A 25,906-nucleotide genomic window follows, 5' to 3' on the forward strand; every position below is an offset into this window, starting at 1 on the left:
ACATTGCACCTATACATATGACTAACTCCAATGCCCAGCCCTGCATGCCATACCAATGCATGGGCAGCCCTCCCAGCCCTGCATGGACACCCATCACTAAACCATGAACAGCAGAGGGGAACTAACTATCCCACAATACACCACCATACACAATCAAAGGTGACAGGGCAAAAGCAACCATAGAGAGAAAGATAGGGATATACAACTTGTCACAGGCATGAAGCATAATGCATCACTTACATCCCCACAGGTGCCCCATCCAATCTCAGTGGAGAAGAGGTGCCACAACTATCCAGTCCCGCAACAGAAGATGCCCCCATGACAGTAACTTTGGACTCCAGGATCTGGATCAATAACCTGGCCCATCAGGGACCACTGGACAGTCGGTCACCCCAGCCCACTCACAGTCCACCACAGAGTCTCCCCCGTCGGTTATCAACACCACAGCACCCAACCAGCGTACCCACACCTCTGTTCCCTGGACACGTCAATCAGCAGTGTGCCCACCTGTACAGGGAGCACAGTCCACACCTCATACCCAAGGCAATCAGTGACCTGGGGTCAGTGGCAGTGGGCACACTGGTCAGGAGACAGGGTCACAGGGCAACAGGGACCCTGAGAGGACCGCCGTGCACCAGGGAGAGGACAGGACCAGGGAACCGACTCTCCAGGAGGCACTCATGAAGATCCTGGATGCCTACCAACAATCCCAGGACACGATGGGCCAGATCCTTAACAAAATGCAGGAGAACAAGCGGCTGCAGGAGGAACACCATCAGGAGATCAGGGAGGGCTTGCAGGCCCTCAACACCACCATGATCTCCATAGTAGGGGTGCTGGTAGACATGGCCAACATCATGAGGAAATGGACTGCACAGCAGCGGGCCCCTACCACTAGCCAGTCTATTGACCAGCCCTCCACTTCCGCTGCTGCTAGTGGACAGGAAGCCATGACACAGGACACTCAGGCAACCAGCAACCCTCCCCCGCATAAGGTGTACCACCCCACAAACGTTCCCTGCGAACCAGACAGAAGCCAGAGACACTGGCCAAGACCAAGACCACCACCAGGAAATGAGACTCTCCTGATTGTCCCCCTTGTGTTCCACCCTGTCACCTCATCCACTTTGAACTGCCATTGCTCCCTTTCCTATGGTCCATTGGAAACTGGATCTGTGCTACAAACTGACTGGAACAATACACTGGACTTTCCTCCACCATCACCCCATTCCATTGCACTTTACCCTCAATTTTATAGCACTACAATAAACACCCTTGAACACAATTTGAGTAACACTGTTTTATGCATCGTAAATGTGCATTTGTGGGAACAGTCACATCGAGTGCAAATAATCTGAACACTGTGATAGCTAAAAAATAATGAACTGGAACTGTCTGTAGTAATCACATCAGGACAATGTTGTCATATCACCAACATCTGGGAAATGAGAAGCCATAGGTGACAGTAAGTTGAGATGCAAAAGAAGTGAATGCCATCATGCCACAGGCACACAGATAAATCAATAGTCAGAGTAATGTTCAGTTCCACTGTCTCACCGGTTTTTCATCGGAAGTAGTATTGTATAACTGATGTTCTGTTGTCCTCATCTTCATCCTCTGCCTCCACATCCTCACTGTCCTCAGGGTCCACTGCAGCCACAGGGTCATCTCCAGTCCCCTTCTCCTGTGGAAAAGGCACATGTCATCTGAGGGCCAGGTTGTGCAACATGCAGCATGCCACTACTATCTGGCAGACCTTTCCGGGTGAGTAGCACAGGGATCCACCTGTCAGATGGAGGCACGTGAACCTGGCCTTCAGGAGGCGGAAGGCCAGCTTGATTATTCTTCTGGTTCGCCCATGTGCCTCATTATAACGGCCCTCAGCCCTGTCCTGGCATGCCTCACAGGGGTCAGCAGCCACGATAGGTTTGGCTAGCCAGAGTCATCTGCAAGTATTGAGGGACATTTAACCTTACACAATCCTATGGGTAGAACACCTGAAGGCATACCCTGACATACATGGGTGGGGGATTTGGCTCACCTATTAGCCACACACTGTGCCTCTGTAGTTGGGCCATCACATTTGGGATGCTGCTATTCACCAGACAAAGGCCTCATACACCGACCCAGGATACTTGGCAATGACATGGGAGATGTACTGGTCTCCAGGCAAATCATTTGCACATTCAGTGAGTGAAAACTCTTGTGATTCCTGAAAACCTGTTCATTCTGGCAGGGGGGACTAACGCAATATGTGTACTATCAATCGCACCAATTATATTGGGGTTATGGCCCATTGCATAGAATCCTGCTTTTACTGTGGCCAAATCTTCCACCTGGGGGAAAGTAATGTAGCTGCACATGTGTTTCACTAGGGCTGACAAGACCCTTGCCAGCACAATAGAAAACATTGGCTGTGACATTCTAGATGCCAAGCACACTGTCACTTGGAAAGAACCAGTTGTCAGGAAATGGAACACTGATAGCACCTGCACAAGAGGGGGGATCCCAGTGGGATGATGGATAGCTGATATCAGGTCAGGCCCCAATTGGGCACACATCTCTGTGATTGTGGCCCTGTCCAGTCTATAGGTGAGTATTATGTGCCTGTCCTCCAGTGTAGCCAAGTCCACAAGGGGTCTGTACACGGGGGTTTGTCTTCTTCTCACATTCATCCGCAGCGGTAGGTATCTAAGGGACACAAGAGTGAGTAGACTGTCACAATTTGAAAAATGGAACAACAACCCCAGTGTACATGTTGCATTTATGTGATGGGACAATGGGAATGACAGATATGTGAAAATGTAGGCAGTGACACAGTAAAGGATAATCTGATGGTTGTCCATCACCATGAAATGGCGACCGCCTGTCCTGTATGTAGGGACAGGTGGAAGTAAGGTAACGCCGCTGACGTTGGGCATCGTGGCGGAAGGCGGCCGTGCACCGCCGTGCAATTCCTCATTGGATAATATGGGGCTCTGTGGAGTACAGTGGCCAATGGGGATATGCGCCGGCGGTGATGGTGTACACCGCCGCAGACGTGACCGCCATTTTCTATCTGACTCCTCACTTGTTTCCCGACCTTCAACAGGAGAACACCTACACTGCGTGTGCTGCTGTGACCTGTGTCTGGAACCTACCATGGCCCATGTGACCGGGGAAAGGGCCCCTGCCTTCTCTTCAGAGGAGTTGGAGCCATTGGTGGATGGGGTCCTACCCCAGTACGGACTGATGGATGGGCCTCCAGACCAACAGGTGAGTACACCTTGGTCACGATGCATGTGGGAAGGATGCATGGAGATGCATGTGCAAGCATCATGTCATGGGGGTGATGTCATATGGTGGTGTACATGGTGTGCACCGGCCAATGAGTGTGCCAATGGAGAAGGAAACGGAATTGGTGGGCCATATCTGTGACATTGTATGTGTAATGGTGTCCTCCCATTTGTATTTCCTCTGCAGGTCAGCGCCCATCAAAAGAAGGGATTTTGTTGTGCCATCACCAAGACCGTGCGTACTGTGGGAGTCTCTGGCAGGCTGAACACCCACTGTCGGAAATGGTGGGAGGACCTGAGACGCTGGGCACAGAAGACCGCTGAGACCCAGCTGTGGATGGCCTCCGAACGAGGAAGGTGTGTCCGTCCAAAACTGACCCCCTAATGGCCCACATACAGGCGGTGGCCAACCCAGAGCTGGATAGGCGCTTGAGGGCATCACAGCAGCCACAAGGGGGTGAGTACATTGTTCATTACTACAATAATTGGTAGGTGGCATGGGATCCGGGGGGGAGGGTGTCAGTTAGCGGGTGCCCCTGAATGCCAGGCCAAACATTGCAGCGTGATCCAGCTCCAGGGTAATGGTTGAAAGGGAAAACAAGGTAACCTAGCTAGGTTGCATTCCATGTCAGACAGGGCATAGTGGGTCCCAGGAGGCATGCAGTTGGCGGTGTTTGGCCCTCATCTTGGTGCAGTAACTGACCCAGTGTTCTCTTTCTCTATCCCCCCCCTTTATCTTCTGTCATCCTGTCCATGTGTGCATTAGCACCATCTGGTGGAGGAGCAGGGGCACCGGCGACAGGGGGAGCTGCATCCCACAGGAAACAGGAGGCAGAGTCCACCGACTCCGAGGTAACCAGAGGGACAGAGGGTGAGTGGAGCACCACGGCGGAGACAGAAGGTGACAATACTGACTCAGATACCTTCTCCGATGGAAGCTCCCTAGTGGTGGCGAAATCATCTGTGACCACCCCAGCAGCAGGTACTGCTGCCACCCCCGTACCAGCACTGCCCTCCCAGTAGCCCCTCAGTGAGTTGCCCATGCCCGCTCACCCAGGAGTGTGGACATCTCCTTCGCCCCAGGCACCTCAGGCCCTGCCCCAGTGAGCCCTGCTGCCCTGACTGAGGAGTGGGGAGGCTATTGACCTCCTGAGATCCATCTCTGTAGGGCAGTCAACCATTGTGAATGCCATCCAGGGGCTGGAATCCAAGATGCAGCAATGCAATGCATTGCTGGAGGGCATCCATGGTGGATTGGCGGCCCAACAGAGATCGATTCTGACTCTGGCCTCCTCTATGTTGGCAGTCATTGTCGCTGTCACTACCATCCCCCCTCCAACTACCACTTCCCAGTGGCAGTCTCCTCAACCCCAACCCATCCCATGCACACATACAGATGAGCATTCATGCAAGACAAAACACAAGAGTAGCACATTCAAACACAGGCACCACACTTCAACACATGAGCACTCACGCATACACCAGACAGTTGCAGACAAAATGACATCCACTGCCTCCACTGTCTCCCCCTCCTCCTCCTCCACCTCCCTCATAGTCACATCTACACTCACACCTGCATGCACTGCTTCAACATCCACCACCAGCATCACTACACCAATCAGCACATACCTCACTAGCAAACACCTCCACAACATCCATCCACGCGTCACCCTTGTCCTCTCTAATCCTGTCTGTCCCCCCTTCTCCTAAAGGTCACAAATGCAAGCACTCAGACACCCAACAGCCATCCACCTCACATCAGCATACTCTCCATGCACATGCACCCAAGTCCAGCAGACGTACTCCTCCAACAACCACTCCCTCAACCTGTACTCCTATCCCTCCTCTTTCTTACCGCCCCACCGTCCCTGAAAAGCTTTTCCTTGCCCAACTTGACCTCTTCCCTCCCCATCCTGCCCATAAGAGCAGGGTCCCAACGACCCAGCCCAGCACCTCAGCCAAACAGTCCACGCAGACAGTGGAGGTACCTCCTAGTCATGGAGGCAAGACAGTGATGGTTCCCACTCCACCAGCCAGGAAGGATAAGGATCCCACAGCCACTGCCATAAAGGGGAAGAAGCCCGACACTCCTGCCATGAAGGGGAAGGAGGTCACAACTCCTTCCATGAAGGGGAAGGAGGCCGCACCTCCTGCCACGAAGGAGATGAAGCCCTCAACTCCTGCCATGAAGGGGAAGAAGCCCTCAACTCCTGCCATGAAGGGGAAGAAGCCCTCAACATCTTCCATGAAGGGGAAGATTCCCTTGACTCCAGCAGATGCTGGCAGGATGACACCATCACCACCAGTGGTCAAGGAGCCCTCACCTCCAGCTGAGGCCTTGCAGCCCACACCTTCTGCAGAGGCTGCACCTTCGCCCACTGAGACAGTGCAGCCCTCACCTCCAGCAGAGGCTGCCCAGGAGGCACCTTCACCTGCTGAAACAGTGCAGCCCTCACCTCCAGCAGAGGCTGGCAGGATGACACCACCACCTCCACCACCACCAGTGGTCACAGAGCCCTCGCCTCCAGCAAAGGCTGCTCAGAATGCACCTTCACCTGCTGACATAGTGCAGCCCTCACCTCCAAATGAGACAGTGCAGCCCTCACCTCCAGCAGAGGGCATGTAGGCTACGCTCCTGGGACTGCTATACAAGGAACCCCCTCCAGAGCCAGTGGGCAAGTCACCCACCTGAGAGACTGTGGCCTACCACTCCCCAGCACAGAGAAATGGGCATGAAGCCCTCTCCAGAACCAGTGTGAAAGTCACCCACCTGGAAGACGGTGGCCTTGCACTCCCCAGCACAGAGAAATGTCCATGGAGCCCCCTCCAGAACCATCGGGAAAGTTCCGGATTTCGACTGAGGTGCCCCTTGCCCCCATCTCCCTGAGGTGCCTGCCCACTTACAAAATTTTGCCCCTGCAGAGTTCTGTGCAGTTGATGTCAGGAGACAAGTTGGGCCTTGGACTGTGCCCTGTGGCCATGTGGGCCCTTTGTACTTTGGACTGGGCATTGGCCCTTTGTGGACAATTGTACATATCAGGTTCATGTGGTGACATTTCCCTTGCTAATACATTTTCAGTACTTCTGAAATTTGGTCCATGTTTTATTATGCCATGTGTCATGTGTGATTGGCTTACATCTGCAGCTGGTTGTGTGTATGGTGTGTGTGTGTCTGGTGTGTGTTGTGCATTTGTGTGTCACTCTTGTTTCCTCCCTCCCTTCCTTGTGTGCTAGGCGGCTGTACTCACCATCATCGTCTTCGCCTGTGTTGGTGTTCCAGGTGGGGCATGGCATAGATGAGCATGAGGAACACTTTAAGTTCCGGTTCCATGGGGACGGAGGCGTCCTCTGTATACTTGTTGGTGAGTCTTTCGTTTTCTGTGTTGTGTTTCCACCAGGATTTTGATGGCGTTGGCACCACCCCGGAAATCCTGGCATTTTCCTGTGTCATAATATGGTGGGCGGTACTTTGTCTTCCACCTGGCTATTGATGGCTACCGCCGTGGTGCGTGATGTTAACGCCCTGGCGGATGGTGTGGCTGTCTATGGGAGTTCTCACCGCCATGGTCATGATTTGGCGGTAATTACCACTAGCCTGTTGGCAGTATTTCCGCCACTTTATCACTTACCGCCAATGTCATAATGAGGGCCATTGTCTTTAAATTAAGCTTGGCTGCTCTGTGGCAAGCTGCCAGGGAATTGAGCACAGGTTAATTTGGGATTTGCTTGTGCCTTACCCTGACTAGCATTGTGATTGATGTTTGATTAGATTATATTGGCTGTTGAATCTTATTTCAATTAAAGGTTGTACATCCATACCTCAACTGCTACAAGAGAGGGAACATCAAAGGAGAGAAAGAGAGAATTAGAAGGGCTGGGAAGTGCTGGGCTGGAAGGAAGAGTTAACTTTTACTCCATTACTCCCTTGCATTCCAGGAATACCAGCTAGTTGATTCCTGGGAGCATGCAGGAAAGTCAGAACCCACCACATTCCATGGAAAGAACTGCAACAGACCACTCACACAACCCTCTCTCTATCTCTCAGTGTCCATTCCTCTTTCCCCTTTTTGACCTGAGTTTTGGCTGTGTGGTCTTGCAGCTGGGGCCTTGGTGCAGGGGCAGAGCTGGGACTAAGCATCTTGGACTTGCATCTCACCCCCACAGGATATAAGGGTAGGTTAGGTTAGTGCTTGACAAGAATTATTACAGAGAATGTAGAATATTCCTACTGGCAGTGTGTCCTATGGACTTATGGACTTATGGTAGACTGTGCTAAGCATAGAAGTCTGGGTACTGGATTCTAGCATACTCTCACAGACCCTCCTCCACAGTCTCTGTCACACCACTCTGTCTCGGTTACATGACACTAAGTTGATAAGAAACGCAAGCATTATATTAAAAAAAAAAAAAAAAAAATATTCCTGGATACCGTTGTGGGGTTAATTCACCTGCTCCTTCTTAAATATTATGACATTGTAAGTGTTAGTCAAATATGCAAACAGCATAGGACATTACAGAAGTTTTAAACTTTGAATTACATCTGAATAATTTGTAGCCCTGCATTCTAAAAAACGTGAACCATGAGGTTGGTTTTCAGCATGATTGTCATTGCTTTTCTATACTCTTTGCCTTTCTATATGAAAGTGGTGATACTTTTGTTGCATGCAGATTCATAGCTGCCAAGTGTCACGCTTAAAGTGGGCCCTGACTTTACTGACATCACTTTGTATTCAGGAACTTGAAATGTTATCGTAAGCATGGGTTCAATAAAACCTAAGAGTAAAGTGAAGGTGGCTAAAAAACAATGTTGGCCAAATGTATCACACATGACAAAGGGACACCTTGTAACTATGAAAGTTTGCTGTTATGCTGCTTTAGTATGCGAACACACTTTTCACATGTACCTGTCACTGCACTTCACAATGAATGTTTAAAACATGAGGTGTTTTGCAGTTGCCTGCTGTCAATACTGGCTTGTGAGCAAAGGGATGTGATGTATCAGAGGTGTTTAATCATTCTGCATTTTGGAAAAATATGATAATACATATTGTTCAACATACCTTTAAGTGGGCTATTTCATCAAATAGTAACAGAATTAAGCTTGCCAAAAGAACAAATATGGTTTTGAGATGCCCAGATTTCCTGCAGTTTTTAAAATAATTAGATCAGGCCTGACACCATGCTTTTAAATTGTGCACCTGTAAGCCAAGCACATAAACTGAAACAAGAAAAGAGAAACAATATTTTAGTGACAACCCTAAGCAGCAAAATGTCAGCAGACTAATCTTAACTACTGTTTCTTGTTGCTGCCTTGTCTAACAAAGTCAGATTGTTATGGCCCCTTCATGAACAAATAACATTTTTACTGTCTCTCTCACTTCATTTTCTTTGAATGATATTTTGGTTTGTGGACCTGCAGTTGTTTATCTGTGTTTATATGTTTACAGTGCTATAATGCACTTGCCATAAGTTGTATGGGCTATCCTTCACATTTGTGATGTAGTAACCTGTTTAACAAATTCTAAATCAATTCCTAAGTGCCTAGCTTTGTTAAATCCATAAAATAATTTTTTTATATGTAAATGGGAAGTGTTCTACGGTAATCCTACGCTTAGGAAATATATATATACGCTTAATTAGGCCCGGTGACCATTCAAAATAAATTATTTAAGATTTCTAATTGTGCATTCGCTCCATTCAGCTCGAAAATGAAAGGTCCAGAATTGATGCACAATTACCCCAATGTCTTCTCAAAAGTTATCTATATTCATTGCCAGTGTGTTTATGGTTAGGTCACAATTTCCACTGAAAAGCCATTGTTTGTTCTATTCTTAATAGCTTTGAAATCTTTTAACAAATTTGCAGAAACCCTCCTAAAAAAGATCATTCAGTTTGGCAACACCATCAAGCTTTGTGCAGATCTGTTTGGACAGGTAGGCTCCAAAAAGTGGCTTTTTCCCTTTTTTACCCCCCTGTGGAAAAAAAGAACTAAACTGAATTACACCAAATTTGACATGAAAATAGAACTTTTCTGATTGAAGTGCCTCTGCTTGTTTAGGGGTAAAACTGAGCATTACAAAACTGTGCTGGTTGAGCTTTGAAGGATTAAAATGATAGAGATATAAAGACCATTAGTCCATGAGCTGTCCACGAACCAGAGTTCAAGGTCAGTCCACTGACCCAAATTTGTAAAAGAACAAATATTATTGTACAAGGGAGCTTTTTCTCTCCTCCCCCTTTTTAATTCCAAAAACTCAAAACAGAGACCACGAGCTTGAAGGTTTTCATTGGCTGGCTGCAAGAGGAAATGTTCTCTTACAGCCAACATTACACTCTGAAAACACCCTGAAAATAAAAACAAATGTCCACATAATAGGGCAATGGATAACATCTGATCCATAGGCCTAAGTGGGGTTCCTGAGAAGGGCCCCCAGGTTTGGAATAAAGAAATTGCTTTTGACGTGTGGTCTGTAATTCCAGACAAGCACATGCCTATCTCCAATCCTGATCGACAGTCTGTTCTCTCAGTACCACAACTGCAGACTATGGAATGTGGCCCAACACTGGTCCATGAATTCTATGGTAAACAGTCATGCTATCAAGGCCGCAAAAGATGGGTGCCAATTTGTATGTGTAGAGCTCATGGCCTCATTAACAAGACCATGATCTATGAAACTTGTGGAACCCTTTGTCAAGGACTGCACATTTGGACGATCTGTTGAGTGGGCTTCTGGATTGCCAAAAAGAAACAGCAACTCCATCCAGTACCCACATTGCCAACCTGCACAAAGCAGTAAACATGAAAAGTGTCAAGTGTCTCCATAAGATCGTCCGAAATATGAAGAAAATCCACAAAGGAGGAAACAACCTTCTTGGGAATCATATGAATGTAGATTAGTGACAAAGATTAGAAATTAAGGACCTCCTTTACAAGCTTTTGGCGTAGGGCAGCGCTGCAAGCCTTCTTGCAGCACTGCTCTGTGTCAAAAGAAAAGAGCTGGAACGTGCAGTATCTACAAGATACAGTGCATTCCTGTGCTTGCTTCCTGTGCTGGTGCACAAATTGCTGTCATGTGCCAATGCAGGCAGCCTTGCATCATGGTGCACCATGGTGCAAGGCTGCCTGCATTGTGGTGATGATTGGTTTTGTGCAGAAAGGGACACATTCCTACACAAAAACAATCACAAGAGGTGTTTTCCTCTTCCTATGTGTGCTGCAAAATGCAGCACACCTAGAAAGAGGAAAAAACGGGGAGAAACAAAGATATTGCTCCCTGTTGTGTCACCCTTACACCACCCCTATTACAGCATAGGCTTTTGACACATTCCCAGGTTTACAAAACTTTGCAAACCTGGGAATGCGTCAAAATTGAAAGATTTTGCATGGGAATACCCTCATAACACCCATGGAAATACGTCCCTGATGCAAAGTAAGGCAGCGTTGTTGCATTGCCTTACTCCATATCCATAAGGCCATGAAAAGCCATGCAAAGTGGCTTTGCATGGCCTTGTAGATATGTGTCGGCAGCCTTTATTGCTGGTGCATCACATAAAGTGATGCCCTGGTAGCAAAGGCTGCCTGCAAATAAGCCCCAGACAGAATAGCAAAGCACCAAACTGTTTGTCCTGGGTATAGGAAAGGACAATAGAGCCAATGGATAATTAACTTAACATTGTCTCCATATATAGAGGTCTAAAGGGTACTGACATCAAAGGAAAAAATACCATAGTTCATCTTGGACAGGGATCCCCTGATGACATCCTTGGGACAGACCTCTGTCTTAAGAAAGGGAATATTAGAAGGGTTCACCAAGCCTACCTTCTGACAAACAAGGCATTTATTTAGTAGGCTAATAAGAAGCCCGTATTTGACATCTTTCACCCAGCACTGCATTTCAAAATCCTGCTGCCACCATTCTTGACCAACTTAAATGAATGAATAATAGGGTGAATCTTTCAAGTATGCAGGAAGTTCAGCCAGATTGCCACAGGATTCATTTGATGAGGTGTAAGAAATGTCCCAACAATCAAAGTCAAACCTGACTAGCAAAGAAATTGAGGCAACAACTGAACCCCCTCTCCAGGATCAAAAGAAGTAGAATTAAACCTTTGAGAAATAGGCTATCTATGTTTCTACAATTCTTTCAAATAATCAGGAGATGGAGAAATCAAAGGATCAATAAGAGCAGGAGATTGAAAAACTGTTGAATGAAACACTTGCATAAAAATATGTGAAATTTTAATAGCACAAGTTGAGTTGTTATAAGGCAATTCCAAAAGTTGCAAGTAAGAGACTCCCTTATCTTGCATAGTACTGCATCGTGGATATTGCGCCAGACTTTCATTACTTCACTCATTTTGCCCATTTAACTAAGGATGGTTACTAGAAGAAAGAGTTTGTTTAGAATATAATGCTTTTCAGAAACCTCTCCTGAAGGGTGGAAGATATTGAGTACCTCTAACTAAAATGTTAGTATGAGGCAAACTATGAAATAGAAAAATATCAATGAAAAACAGAGGGTCTTTTCTTTAGCTTTTGGCAATTTGGGCAAAGGAAAATAAATAGTAATTTTTAAAAAAGTATCCACTCTAAGCCATCAGCAGATTCCTCAGTTTGATAATCCAAGCGAAATCCATGGTTCTTGTTTTAGTTTTTTTAACAGAAGGGATACCATTGGATACATCTGCAAATTCCTAATGAACTGATACGTTTTTAAACCCTAGGAAACTTTAAGTCCCTTTAACATTTGTAGATGAGGGCTGAACCAAAATAGCAAAAATATTCTTGGGAATCATACAAAGAACAAATGCATTGGGCATGAATCTAAGATACGTAAATTCTTCTTTGCCAAACTCACATGCTCATGTTTCTACCAGTCAGTAATTATCATTTCAATTGGCTTAAACAAGGTGTGAAAGTTCTCCTAGAACAGGGACAAAAAGCCTTGGCTTTGGAGAGGTATTGCTTAGTTCTTGTCATATAGCCTTGGGCTGAGCCCAAAGACTTGATTGACTTCAAATAGTCCTACCCTGTCACAAGCAGACCTAGCTAACACCCAGGCCTGCACCCTTCTTTTGTTCCTCCAGTCAGACTGACATCCATAACAGTAGACCTCTTATTGACAGCATAGAGTTAGATCATTCTGGACTGTCAAGACTGTCAAGACCTGCCTGAAGGCCTGCTGGGGTTTGTGATATAACATTGTCACCACACTTCAAGGGAGGGAAACAGAATGGCAGAACAATTTGTGTCTTGCAACTGTCTAGTTACTGAAAGCTCAACGTTGTCCAACCAACTTCTGTCCTTCATTTTGTCAAGGTTTTAAGGACTGCCGAAACTGGATTTTAGTGTTAGATGTGGGAGGACACCTGGATTACCACATAACACTCCTCACTCACATCTTCTGTTCTCAAACCACATTTTCTTGAAAATGCCCAAAGTGGGTAGGGTTAACCCAGGAACATTTTGCCCATTGAACAGGGCATCCTGAGGGGTCATTTCCACCCCTTGGCTCGTACCACGCATAAATGTGGCATTTCTAGGCACCCACTTCAGAACATTTCTGAACCTGTGGAAGATCAGAGGAGGATTTAACCTCCTGTCTGAGACCTCCCTAATATATATGTTTGGGGGGGATCTTAAGGCTCATGGAGTAGGGCCACATGCACCTTCCTCTATTAATTAGACTTTGGCCACAGGGATGGGGCTCATGGAGGGGGACCAATAGTGTATGGCCTCAGCGGAAGGATACCCAGGGCCCATTTGGGCTTCAGGATAGAGGACAACGTGCCCCTACACTCCTAATATAAATGTTTTTGTCTAGGGATGGGGACCAATAGTGGCTTGGAACTGGGGATCATATGACCCCCTCCCTGGCAGGGATTTTATAAATGATATCATAGAACACGTCATGAATGATGCAATAGGTGAGTTCATAAGCAGCGCATGGCGAAGCACAAATCATAGTTAGCTCTGCTAAGTATAACTGGTGAAATTCGTGTTTTTTTCGATCAAAATAATATGTTGGCATTGTTATATATATATTCCATAATACATTTGTTTCATGAGTTTTCATTATCTCACAACACTTACATTCATTTAATATTGTTCTTTGTTATGTGAATAGTGGGCAGTCGAGAAAATATATACAATATTTGGAAATATTTTGAATATGTTTGGCATCAGTAGAAATCTATGTTTGATAAAATTGTAAATGATAGATAACAAAGATCAATATTAAATGAATATAAGTGTTTGAGATATTGATAAAAAAATAGACCATATGGAATAAACGTAGCTGAACAAATAATGAAACAAATGTATTATGGAACGAATGGTTCAAAGGCACGATAAAACATGTTTAAAGATGGCCGCTGTATTAGATAAGAGGTTTAAACGTTATTTTTACAAATATTTGCCAAGTCGTTGTTCCTTAAAACAACAAAGATGAGTCACACAACTTGGGCTCAGTAGAAAAAACAGAAGAATTCTTTAATCCATTAAATTGAGTTGCACAGAAAACAGCAAACAACACCCAATGTGTTTCAGTCCATCCTGGACCTTGTGCAGGGGTAATTTCAACAGTCCTTCTTTACTGTTTAAAACCCCCCCTCATCATTTGTTATATGACATACTTCTATTTCTCTACTTTGGGGATTTGAGTTTCATTTATGCAAGTCTTTAGTGTGCACTAAAAGTGCTCATGCTCTGACATAGTTGTGAGAAGTGGTTGTGTGAAAGATAGACGTCAGTGATAAAATGACCAGCAAGAGACAGATGCAAAAAAGCTCTGTTTTGCATAACACCTGGTGTTTATTATTCCCAGTTCACATTCAAGTATCCAAGACAGTGCATTGCGGTTGATGTGTCATGTTATGTTAGAAATATTTATAGAGCGCTCACTTACCTGTAGGTGTCCTGGCACTAGCTCTGAGAATAAACCTGAAGTATCTGAAGCCCTGTTCCCTAAAAGCCATGTTTTGAGCTCTTTCCTAAAAGGTAACAGACTATAGGTGAATCTAATGTGGAAGGGTAATTGATTCCATACTTTGGCACTGCTGATAAAAAAGCCTCTTCCACCCCAATTTGCCCTCTTGAATCTAGGTACAACAAAAGTCTTGGAACCTGCAGAGTGAAGATTTCTGTTGGGCCTGCACCAGGTAAAATTGTGCACCAAATAATGGAGCCCTTGGTCATGTAAAGCTTTTGAGGCGGTTCAGAGCACTTTAAACTTAACATGCTCTCTGACAGGTAGCCAGTGTATCTTCTGATTTGCTGTGGTTACTGAGTTAAATTTCAAGGTCCCAGTTAATAATCTTGCAGCTGCATTTTGTAGCATTTGGAATTTATTCAGGTGTTATTGCTGCATATTGAGATATAATCCATTGCAGTAGTCAAGTTTTGAAAGCACCACAGATGCGACTTGTTTTTCATAAGTCAGGCAGAATATATTTGAGGATTCTTTTTATCATTCTCAATGTAACAAAGGCAGTTGAAATAACTGTGTTCACTCAGTCACCAAAACTGAGCTTGTTGTCCATTTGAACACCTAAATTCCTGGCCTTTCACACCGGTCTTGGGAGGGTGCCCAAGTCTTCTGGCCACCATGAAGGTGACCAGAAAGAAATCTGATTTCCAAAAAGGATGACTTCCGCCTTGTCTGAATTAAGTTTTTAAAACAATTTTTCTATCCAGGTACTGACGGCCGGCATGCAGTTGTGAAATCTTGATCCTCTATTTTCATCATTATTGGACAGTGATATAACAATTTGCACATCATCTGCATACAGAGTGAGTGAAAAAACAAACTATCTTATCAATGGAGCCTGTGAAGACTCATAAATGTAAAAGAATGGGGGATGAAGCAAAAACCCCTATGGGACTCCACATGGCAAACAGAAGGGGTCTGACACAAAAGAATTGAGTGCTACTGATTGAGTGTGCTCCAAGACGAAGGAACAGAGTAGAGTTAATGCTGTTCTATTCATTCCAGTCCTAGCCAGACTATCAATCAAAGGGCTATGATTGACAGTGTCAAAGGTTGCCGATAGGTCAAGCAGTACCAAGGCAGCTTTTCCTCCACCATCCATGGATGCTCTGATGTCTTCTGATGCTTTGATCAGTGCTGTTTCAGTGCTTTGGCCACTTCTGAAGCCGTGTTGAGTGGGATCAAGAAGCTGATAATCCTGAAGGAAGTCAGATATCTGAGAACTCCTAACTTTTTCTATTAGTTTGACCAGTAGCGGAAGGCGTCAACAGGGCAGAAATTGTCAGGTTCATTTGGACTTAAGCTGGATCTTTTTTTATCAAAGGAAAAATGGATGCCACTTTCCATGCTCAGGGAAAGTAGCCTGATTTAAACATCTTATTCAATATAGTGGTTAGGTTTTTTGCCAGGATTACATGAGCAAGTTTGATTACCAAGAGGGTCCCATGGGGACCCAGACTTAGCCACTTGGGTTTCACTCAGAACTTGTTTGAACATTAAAGCACTAAATTCTGAGAAGTGGGTAAGTTTATTATTTGGCACCTCGTGCCCAGATTTCTCTTCCCTTTCATCGTTGGATATTTCAAACTTGGCATATATCTGTGGAGATAGTTTGGTCCAAATCTTAAGAGTAGACAGGCTGTAAACAGTTAAGCATGTGTTCAAACTGCTCTTGATTAATCCTGTTCTTGGCCCGAACTTTATGCATCTCAGGAGCATTAAAGATTTGTGATTTAAACAGGCGCTCGAGATCAAACATAACCGCATTATTGTCTGACCATGTCAGGGAATCTTGAAGTTTAAGAGGAGCATTGTTTGAAAAAAAACAATCTAACAAATGTCCCACAGAATGAGTGGGGCCGTAAACTAATTGTGCACGGCCTGCACTGGACATAATATTATGGAGGAGTTTTGTATTGCAATCCTCTGAGAGTTTAAGATGAAAATGTAAGTCACCAATCACAGTGTAATCTTTAGCTGATAGGCGATCTTCTAATAATGAACCAATATTCAGCGTGAAGGCACTTCTTAGGCCAGAGGGACGATAAAGTAAAGATTCCCTAAGAAATTTTGTTTGGATAATTGTAAGTCTAAAGAGAGAGCTTCCCATGCTGGGGAAGATGCGGTGTCAAAGGTGTCTGATATAAAATCGCAGTATATAATTGATAGGCCTCCGCCCCTTTTGAGTGGTCTGTCTAACGTGCAACAGGTAACACCTATTGGAATAATCTCCACAAGCTCTGGTCCTGATTAAGAATCCATCCAGGTTTCAGTAACAAACATTATATCAAGTTGCTGATTTATTAAGAACTCAGCAAATTCAATGCTATGTTTCACTACAGATCTTGCATTTAGAAGAGCACAGCGTGATATACCTTTAAGACACTTATTTGTTGTAGTGAGAGTTTGTTTTCCTAGCATTGTGAGATATTTGGCTGGGCATATTAAAGATCTGTGTTCTGCATGCTTCACATAAAGTCTTGGTAACATTATTGAGGGACCCAACTTCCAGGCAGATACAGTTTGGGGTCTTACCTTTAGTGTTCAAAGTATGTAGCTCAGATCTAGAGAAACAGTAAGTATATTTTACAAGGGGTTCAAAACCAGCAGGGGGACGTGCACTAAGTACGGTCCGGGTGTGGATGAATGCAGATGGGCTTGCCTTTGGCACTCCTTTGGTGTGCCAGCAGCATGCCTGCTGCACCCAGACGCACTCAATTTTGTCTTCAGTAACCCTAGAGGGGGGAGTTTGGCAGCCGGCCCATCGCTTCACAGCGCATACGTACAAACAGGTAGGGCAAAACAAAAGGTGCGGAAAACCAGGGTCCAGCAACCCCGTACTCCACTCACAGGCTCCCCTGTGAGGGAGCAGTACTGGTAAATGAAAACTAATTAAATTAAAAGGGAGAAATGATCAAAAACAAAATAATTGGAATAGGGAATACTCCCTTTTAAATATGGTGCCCCAGCAGTAGGAGCCAGGTACCTCCTTAAAAATTAGCATGCAGCGTGCTCACAAGGAAAAGATAGAGGGCTATCAGGAAGTCCTTTCCAGTTGAATCAGAGCTGTATGGATGTGATCTTAAATAACTCTCAATGCAAGGGAAGAGTGTGGCAACACGCCCAGTGCTTCACAGTGCATATGAATTAAAAGAGAGAAGTTGTAAAAACATAAAATAATTAAAATAAGGAACACTACCTTTCAAATATGGCGCCAGAGCAGTAAAAATTAGCACACAGCGTGCTTACAAGGAAAGGACTTACGAGGACTAGCACTCAGCATGCTTACAAGAAAAATAATATATAGTGACAATGTGCATTTTATATTAGGAAAGATCTTTTATCCTATACACATGAGTGTCACAGTTTAGCTGTTGTGTAGCCATTTTAGCTCTAGTTATACATTTTATTTTCGCAAACTAGGCCTGACGCTGTGCACTTTAACCTAGATATGTTTTATTTTAGCTTTCTTATATTATTTTAACAGTAGGCACATTTTTCGGTCTTGTTTTATTTTCTCTACCTAGCTGGTCTTCGCCTAGGTCAGCACTGCATTCTTAAACAAGACATTTCTTTCACTCTGAGCTTTTCTCAAGGCTGCAGTAAGACAGGATGCCAGCAAAAGTGGTACGTTTTGTCTTCAATGTTTACAGAAACATACACACTGTTACGTGGGGATCCTTTCTTGGAACATCAGCTGTTTTATTAAAAAAACACTACTTTGACCCATGTACGTTCACTGCAGCTGCTTATGTAGACTACGGGCCTCTTGCTCAGGTATGAGGGATGATGTCTTCCCAGGGGAAACCCGAAGGGCAGAATTAGAGCTTAACATGCTGTGCTCTAACGTAGCTTCGGTAGGAACTATCCTTAAAAACCTTAGTGACAACATGGTAGCGTTATTTTTGTGTTTTCCTCCTTGTCACAATCCTAATCTTATTGTGTTTCATCGTCCTAGTTATTGTAATACATGCTTTATTATCTAACATGCAGTTACTTCAAGAAAACCTTATTGAACTATACTTTGCCTCTGATTGTCCTTGCATATGTGAGGCTAATGTAAATGAGAGAAACAGATCAGATTTGAGTGACCACGATTCCCCCGAGGAGTAATTTATGTCATGCCCCCAGTTGCCCGAATCATCCTGGCTCTTGGGTGGAGATGAGGCACTGCTAGTTAGCTGCAACAAAACCCTGATTAGGCTGACAGATGTCACATGGTGCAGGATCAAACTCAGTTCTCCGCAGTACAAGTGATTCTGCTGCCCAAATCCTGTAGTCTCATTAGGATAACGAGAACCTACATAACATGGCACCGCCAATGTTGGGTCAGGTACTAATATTTGGGTCCTCCTAAGTATCGCTGCTCACTACATGCAAAGGTACTGTCAACACCAGAGCAGTACGCGCTCTATTGGCGACAAAAATGCAAAAACCCAGAACTCTCAAAACAACGTAATTTATGCATTGTGCTGATATGTTGTGGTTTAACCTTTTGCATTGCAGAGTTCAATCCTGACAACTTATTTTTAATATGTTTTCAAATACTGTTCCTTTGCAATGTATTGCTGCAGGTTTATAGAGTGTGCTAGGGTGTGGCCCCTTTCCAGGGCCTTCCAGAGACTTTAAAAATAGAAGGTGAAGTCCCACTCAGGAGGTTCTTGAAATTGTAAAAGTAAAAATGTATTTCATTGTTGTACAGGCGTTGTAGTTCCAAATATTCAAAGACTCACTTATTTATAAAACAAAATGCAGAATCCAAGGTCCAAAAGTGATGACAAGAGAAAAAGAGAGGCTCAGCCAAAACGTGTTTCGCCCCCTCTGGCTATATATAAGCCGGGGCTTTCTCAAGGCTGAAAATAAAAATAAAAATCAAATTTTCAAATAGAGTCGATCATATAAAAGGGTAAGATACCATCAAAAGCACCATCAAAAAAGTGAGCAAATCCCATGCAAAAGTAAATTCGGATGTGATAATCCAAAATGAGATTTTATTTAGACATATTGCATGACTAGAAATTAGTTGGTAATTAGGATAGGACTCAAAGCTTTGGAAGTCCATAAGAATCAGGAAAGCAAACAGTGACATGTCATTCGTGCTCCCAAAAGGTTGTGATGTTAGAAAAAATGATGTTTAGGAAAAAGATTTTTGAAAAAGAGAAAATCCGCGATTGCATCCAGTGTACCCAAAGCCAGAGAAATCAGAAAATGTCCCTAAATAAGCCAATGCTTGAAAGTGAGAAATAGTAATAAGAGAATACTGAAATATTAGCAAACATACCACGAGAAGTAAGGCAAACATTTATGGGATGAAAACTGAAATAGTTATTTTCTGTAAAGAAACAATAATCTATTGGTTGAGACATTCTAAACTTTTCAAAACTATGATAGAGGGTATTGGAAAGCTTATAACAATCGTATCAGCTATGGTACAGATAATTAATAAGTTAAGAAATACATACAAGTTATATTTAGGCATATTAAACAAAACAGTTGACATTCACGGAGTTTAATAGAGAAACCACCTTCTGAAAAGTAAGCTATATTACGAAATTCGATGAGAGACAATCTTAGAAACTAAGTCGAATGAGGGAAGATTCCGCGTATTAATAAATCGTTATACAGGTAGCGGGAGTACTCCTATCCTTACTTTATTTAGAGTGCACGGAATCAAAACGCCGTACAAATACAGCCAAAAACAGAGAAAACGGGACGGGCGCGTACGCGTCTAGGTCGCGTTCAAATACCTGTGGCTGGATAAGCGAAATAAAGATAAAGAACAGACTCACGGTCTACAGGGCGGAGAGCGCCATCTTGGTGAGCAACGAGGAAAGCAGCTGCCATCTTTAAGTGGCTGAGTTAAGTCATCGGAGCGAGTAGCACCGTCTTTTGGAAACCATGTACTACCAAATTTATATAGTAAAATAATGCTCAGTGAAAATCATAATAAGTAAAAACTAGGTAAATTATATTGGAAAGATAGTGAAATACGTGGAAAAGAAAAAAAGAAAAAAGAAGAAAGAAGAAGAGGGGAAAGGGCCAAAGAAAATTATTGAATACAGATAAAGAAAAAGAAAACTAAAAGACTGCTAATAAATAAAAAACAATGCAATTGGGAACAACATTGTTGCTAGATATCAAGGGCACAATAAAACAAGACAAAAACAAAACAATAGATCGAGCGTGTACATTTTCAGAGAAAAAGCCTAGAGTTGAGCTTGGCAAATGTCAAACATGAACTCTTTTCAGTTCCTGGAAAGCAAAAGAAGGAAAAGGCAGGAAACCTTATATTATTTACATTAGCCAAAAATGCCATTCATGATCTTTGTTGAGACCATTATTAACTGTATTATATTTAATTATTAGACGGCTCTCTTCTTGACGTAATCGCAGTGGTGTGTTACCTCCTCTCGGGCAGGATGTAATACGTCGTAAACCACTAAAAGTAAAAGTGTGTTGATATTGATGGCACTTGATAAAATGTTCAACCATAGGTGCTTGAATATCAGACTTTTGCATGTTCCGAAAATGTTCCTGTATTCGAGTTTTTAAAGGACGGACCGTGCTGCCAATATAAGTTACGTTGCAGGGGCACCAAATGGCATAGACAACAAAAGTGCTGGCACAGTTAATAAAGTCAGTGATCCGATGAGTACAGTTGTTGATGTTGACTGATGTAGATTTGGAAAGACCCAGTTTACATACAGAACATTTACTGCAGGTGTGAAAGCCTTTTGGTTTGGATGGTAAAAAAGTACTAGAAGACCTTTGTTGAAAAAATGAGGGACAAAGTTTATTGCGTAGGTTAGGTGCCCGCCTAAAGCCTATTTGTGGATGGTTAGCGATATGTTGATTACTCGAAGGGTTATTCAGAAGTAAGAACCAGAATTTTCTCAATGATTTTCAAATATGATTATGACCATTGTGAAAGGCTGTGATAAAGCAGATAGTTATGTTCTTGTTGATGTTTTTTGGTTTGTTCAACAAAGAGTTCCGGTCCATATTTCTCACTTCATTTCTGATGGTATTTAAAGAGGCCCGATTATACCCCCTGGATTTAAGTCTCATGGTCATTTCAGAGGACGTTTTATCGTAATCAGAAATGTTAGAACAATTAAGTCTGGCTCGTCTAAATTCACCTTTGGGTATGTTCCGAATAGTACTAGACGAGTGACAACTGGTGGCATTAAGAATCGAGTTAGCAGATGTCGTTTTGCGAAAAAACTTTGTCTGGAGTTTGTTGTCCTCAACAAAGATCAATAGATCTAGATATTCAATTGAAGAATTAGAAATTTGATAGGTTACCTCTATCTCCCAAGGGTTAGGTGTTAGGGACTGAATGAATTGGTGAAGGTGGACCTCTGAGCCTTGCCAAATAAGCAAGATATCATCAATATATCGTCCCCAAAAGATGATGTGTTTAATGAAGTGTTCCGAGCGGTCTGACCAGAGCCAATAAATTTCAACAGCTCCCATCAGGATACAAGCGTAGGGTGGGGCCAATTTTGCCCCCATCGCAGTCCCTTGGAGCTGTAAATAAAAATTTCCATCAAAAAGAAAATAATTATTTTCGAGACTGAATTTAAGAAAGTCCAGAATCATTGTATTCCGTGTCAAATACTGAACTGATCTGGTAGACAAGCATTTGCTCACTGCTGCTAGGCCATCAGTGTGTTTGATAGAAGTATAGAGACTGACAACATCAACAGTTACAAGAAAAAAGTCTGATTGCCACTCTATATCTTGTAGCTTTTGTAGAATATATTTAGTGTCTCTAACATAGGAAGACAAGTTGGTCATGAATGGTTGAAGCTCTTGGTCGATAAGGGATCCCAGTTTCGAACATATGGAGTTTACTCCAGAGATAATAGGTCTGCCCTTTGGAGGATGTCCTGCCTTGTGAATTTTAGGTAAAAGGTACAAAGTCGGAATGGTAGGATGTTGGAGAAAAAGGGCAGTCTTTTCGGAGCTGGAAAGAGTATGTCAAGAGTGCCAGTGCTCCAGGAGTTCTAGCAGTTTCTGTTGTATTTCAGCTGTTGGGTTATATGAGAGTTTCTTATAACATGTCTTGTCTTGGAGCTGGCAATAGGCTTCGGTGAGATAGTCATCAGTATTGAGGATAACAATATTTCCACCTTTATCGGCCTCTTTGATGATAATGTTACTGTTGGATCTCAGCTGTTTTATCGCCGCTGTATGGTCACCGTGAGTATTGGTAGGTAGATATCTACGTTGGTCACAGTATCATTTGTATTCACGATCAAGGTCATGTAGTACTGCTGTGGAGAACAGGTCAATGGAATTACCCGCCGGAAGAGTGGGGGTGAATGTAGATTTAGGACGGAGATCAGAAGAAAAGTATTGATTAGTGTTGAGATCAAGTTCTTGAGCAATAGAGGATAGAGTAGCTTCTGGTTCAGTGGTGTTAGAAATATTACAAAGAAAAGAAATATCAGACAGATCTTGAACTGTAATGTCTTGTGAAGGGTCAGTAAAAGATGGTGAGATAGGAGATGTAGGTATAGAAGCGAAAAAAGACTTAAGTTTCAGATGACAAATAAATTTGAAAAAATCAATTTTGGTTTGAGTGATGTCCCAGAGGTTAGTTGGACAAAAGGACAGGCCCCGGTTAAGGATTAGTTGATCAGTGGAAGATAGTTCATAATTAGAAAGATTTACAATTAGGTTTTCTGAGATCAGGGTTGAATTGTTTTGCTCCGATCTCTGGTTTGTATGCCTGAGGTACTTGGGGTAACTTGAGTGATATCTGGTGGCTTTGCTCTTGTATCCTTTAGGGTTCCCAGGCGATGACGTCTTTCCTCTTCTAAAAAATGTACTTGTGGCCTTGTCAGAGTGCAGTTTGTGGAGTCATCTACTGACTCAGCTTCAGATGAGGGAGGGGTATCATGACTAGTTTGTGTATCTAAAGAGAGATTCGAATCCTTGATATTATCATATTTCCTACTAAAAGTATACACTCTCCCGTGTTGATAATCAAATAAGTGCCTTCTAAATTTTCTGTTCTTTCTCTGTATTATGTCTTCCTCATATCGGTCTATAACACTGTTAAGAATAGCATAATTTTTTGTGGTGATTTCTCCCCAATTTGCTTCTTCTATACGTTGAGTCAAATTATCAACTTCCTTGCGATGTTTATCATACTCTTCCTCAGAGATTTCAATTAGCTGTTTAATCATATTGATTGATGCCATTTTCAAATTGGTTTCCCATTTCTGTAAATGTTCCTGGGAAGTGGTATCCATGGGTGGAAAAATCATTTTTTCAACAAAGGTCTTCTGCTACTTTTTTACCATCCAAACCAAAAGGCTTTCACACCTGCAGTAAATGTTCTGTATGTAAACTGGGTCTTTCCAAATCTACATCAGTCAACATCAACAACTGTACTCATTGGATCACTGACTTTATTAACTGTGCCAGCACTTTTGTTGTCTATGCCATTTGGTGCCCCTGCAACGTAACTTATATTGGCAGCACGGTCCGTCCTTTAAAAACTCGAATACAGGAACATTTTCGGAACATACAAAAGTCTGATATTCAAGCACCTATGGTTGAACATTTTATCAAGTGCCATCAATATCAACGCACTTTTACTTTTAGTGGTTTACGACGTATTACATCCTCCCCGAGAGGAGGTAACACACCACTGCGATTACGTCAAGAAGAGAGCCGTCTAATAATTAAACATGATACAGTTAATAATGGTCTCAACAAAGATCATGAATGGCATTTTTGGCTAATGTAAATAATATAAGGTTTCCTGCCTTTTCCTTCTTTTGCTTTCCAGGAACTGAAAAGAGTACATGTTTGACATTTGCCAAGCTCAACTCTAGGCTTTTTCTCTGAAAATGTACACGCTCGATCTATTGTTTTGTTTTTGTCTTGTTTTTTTGTACCCTTGATATCTAGCAACAATGTTGTTCCCAATTGCATTGTTTTTTTTCTATTAGCAGTCTTTTAGTTTTCTTTTTCTTTATCTGTATTCAATCATTTTCTTTGGCACTTTCCCCTCTTCTTCTTTCTTCTTTTTTCTTTTTTCTTTTCCACGTATTTCACTATCTTTCCGATATAATTTACCTAGTTTTTACTTATTATGATTTTCACTGAGCATTATTTTACTATATAAATTTGGTAGTACATGGTTTCCAAAAGACGGTGCTACTCGCTCCGATGACTTAACTCAGCCACTTAAAGATGGCAGCTGCTTTCCTCGTTGCTCACCAAGATGGCGCTCTCCGCCCTGTAGACCGTGAGTCCGTTCTTTATCTTTATTTCGCTTTATCCAGCAACAGGTATTTGAACGCGACCTAGACGCGTGCACGCCCGTCCCGTTTTCTCTGTTTTTGGCCATATTTGTACGGCGTTTTGATTCTGTGCACTCTAAATAAGGTAAGGATAGGAGTACTCCCGCTACCTGTATAATGATTTTTTAATACGCAGAATCTTCCCTCATTCGACTTAGTTTCTAAGATTGGCTCTCATCGAATTTCGTAATATAGCTTACTTTTCAGAAGGTGGTTTCTCTATTAAACTCTGTGAATGTCAACTGTTTTGTTTAATACACCTAAATATAACTTGTATGTATTTCTTAACTTATTAATTATCTGTACCATAGCTGATACGATTGTTATAAGCTTTCCAATATCCTCTATCATAGTTTTGAAAAGTTTAGAATGCCTCATCCGATAGATTATTGTTTCTTTACAGAAAATGACTATTTCAGTTTTCATCCCATAAATGTTTGCCTTACTTCTCGTGGTATGTTTGCTAATATTTCAGTACTCTCTTATTACTATTTCTCACTTTCAAGCATTGGCTTATTTAGGGACATTTTCTGATTTCTCTGGCTTTGGGTACACTGGATGCAATCGCAGATTTTCTCTTTTTCAAAAATCTTTTTCCTAAACATCACAATTTTTCTAACATCACAACCTTTTGGGAGCACGAATGACATGTCACTGTTTGCTTTCCTGATTCTTATGGACTTCCAAAGCTTTGAGTTCTATCCTAATTACCTACTAATTTCTAGTCATGCAATAGGTCTAAATAAAAGCTTCTCATTTTGGATTATCACATCCGAATTTACTTTTGCACAGGATTTTCTCTTTGCTCACTTTTTTGATGGTGCTTTTGATGGTATCTTACCCTTTTATATGAACAACTCTATTTGAAAATGTTATTTTTATTTTTATTTTCAGCCTTGAGAAAGCCCCGGCTTATATATAGCCAGAGGGGGTGAAACACGTGTTGGCTGATCCTCTCTTTTTCTCTTGTCATCACTTTTGGACCTTGGATTCTGCATTTTGTTTTATAAATAAGTGACTCCTTGAATATTTGGAACTACTACGCCTGTACAACAATGAAATACATTTTTACTTTTACAATTTCAAGAACCTCCTGAGTGGGACTTCACCTTCTATTTATATTGTATACTCTTTTTAGAGGACGTGGGTCCTTGTCCTCTGGTCAAGTCCCCCATCTCATGAAGTAGGCATTTAATACAGGAGAATAGTGACTTTGGACCCTCTCCAGTCCTTGGAGTTTTGTTCTCCTTCCAGAGACTTTCCCTGCAACATGCCTAGGCGTGGTTCTGGGCTGGGCCAAGACTAAAAGAGAGTCAGCCCA

General features: G+C 42.9%; 1 protein-coding gene across 1 annotated transcript in view; it reads right to left on the reverse strand.

The window, feature by feature from the left end:
* Positions 1–1,564: 1,564 nt before the first annotated feature.
* The window catches only part of LOC138293932 (deoxyuridine 5'-triphosphate nucleotidohydrolase-like), a 62,506-nt gene continuing 38,164 nt past the window's right edge, over positions 1,565–25,906 (reverse strand). The window contains exon 2 of the mRNA XM_069233210.1: positions 1,565–1,684. Coding sequence (XP_069089311.1) covers positions 1,565–1,684 — 120 coding nt within the window. The remainder of the gene's footprint in view (positions 1,685–25,906) is intronic.

Source organism: Pleurodeles waltl, chromosome 4_2 (assembly GCF_031143425.1).
Source record: "Pleurodeles waltl isolate 20211129_DDA chromosome 4_2, aPleWal1.hap1.20221129, whole genome shotgun sequence".
Classification (NCBI taxonomy): Eukaryota; Metazoa; Chordata; class Amphibia; order Caudata; family Salamandridae; genus Pleurodeles; species Pleurodeles waltl.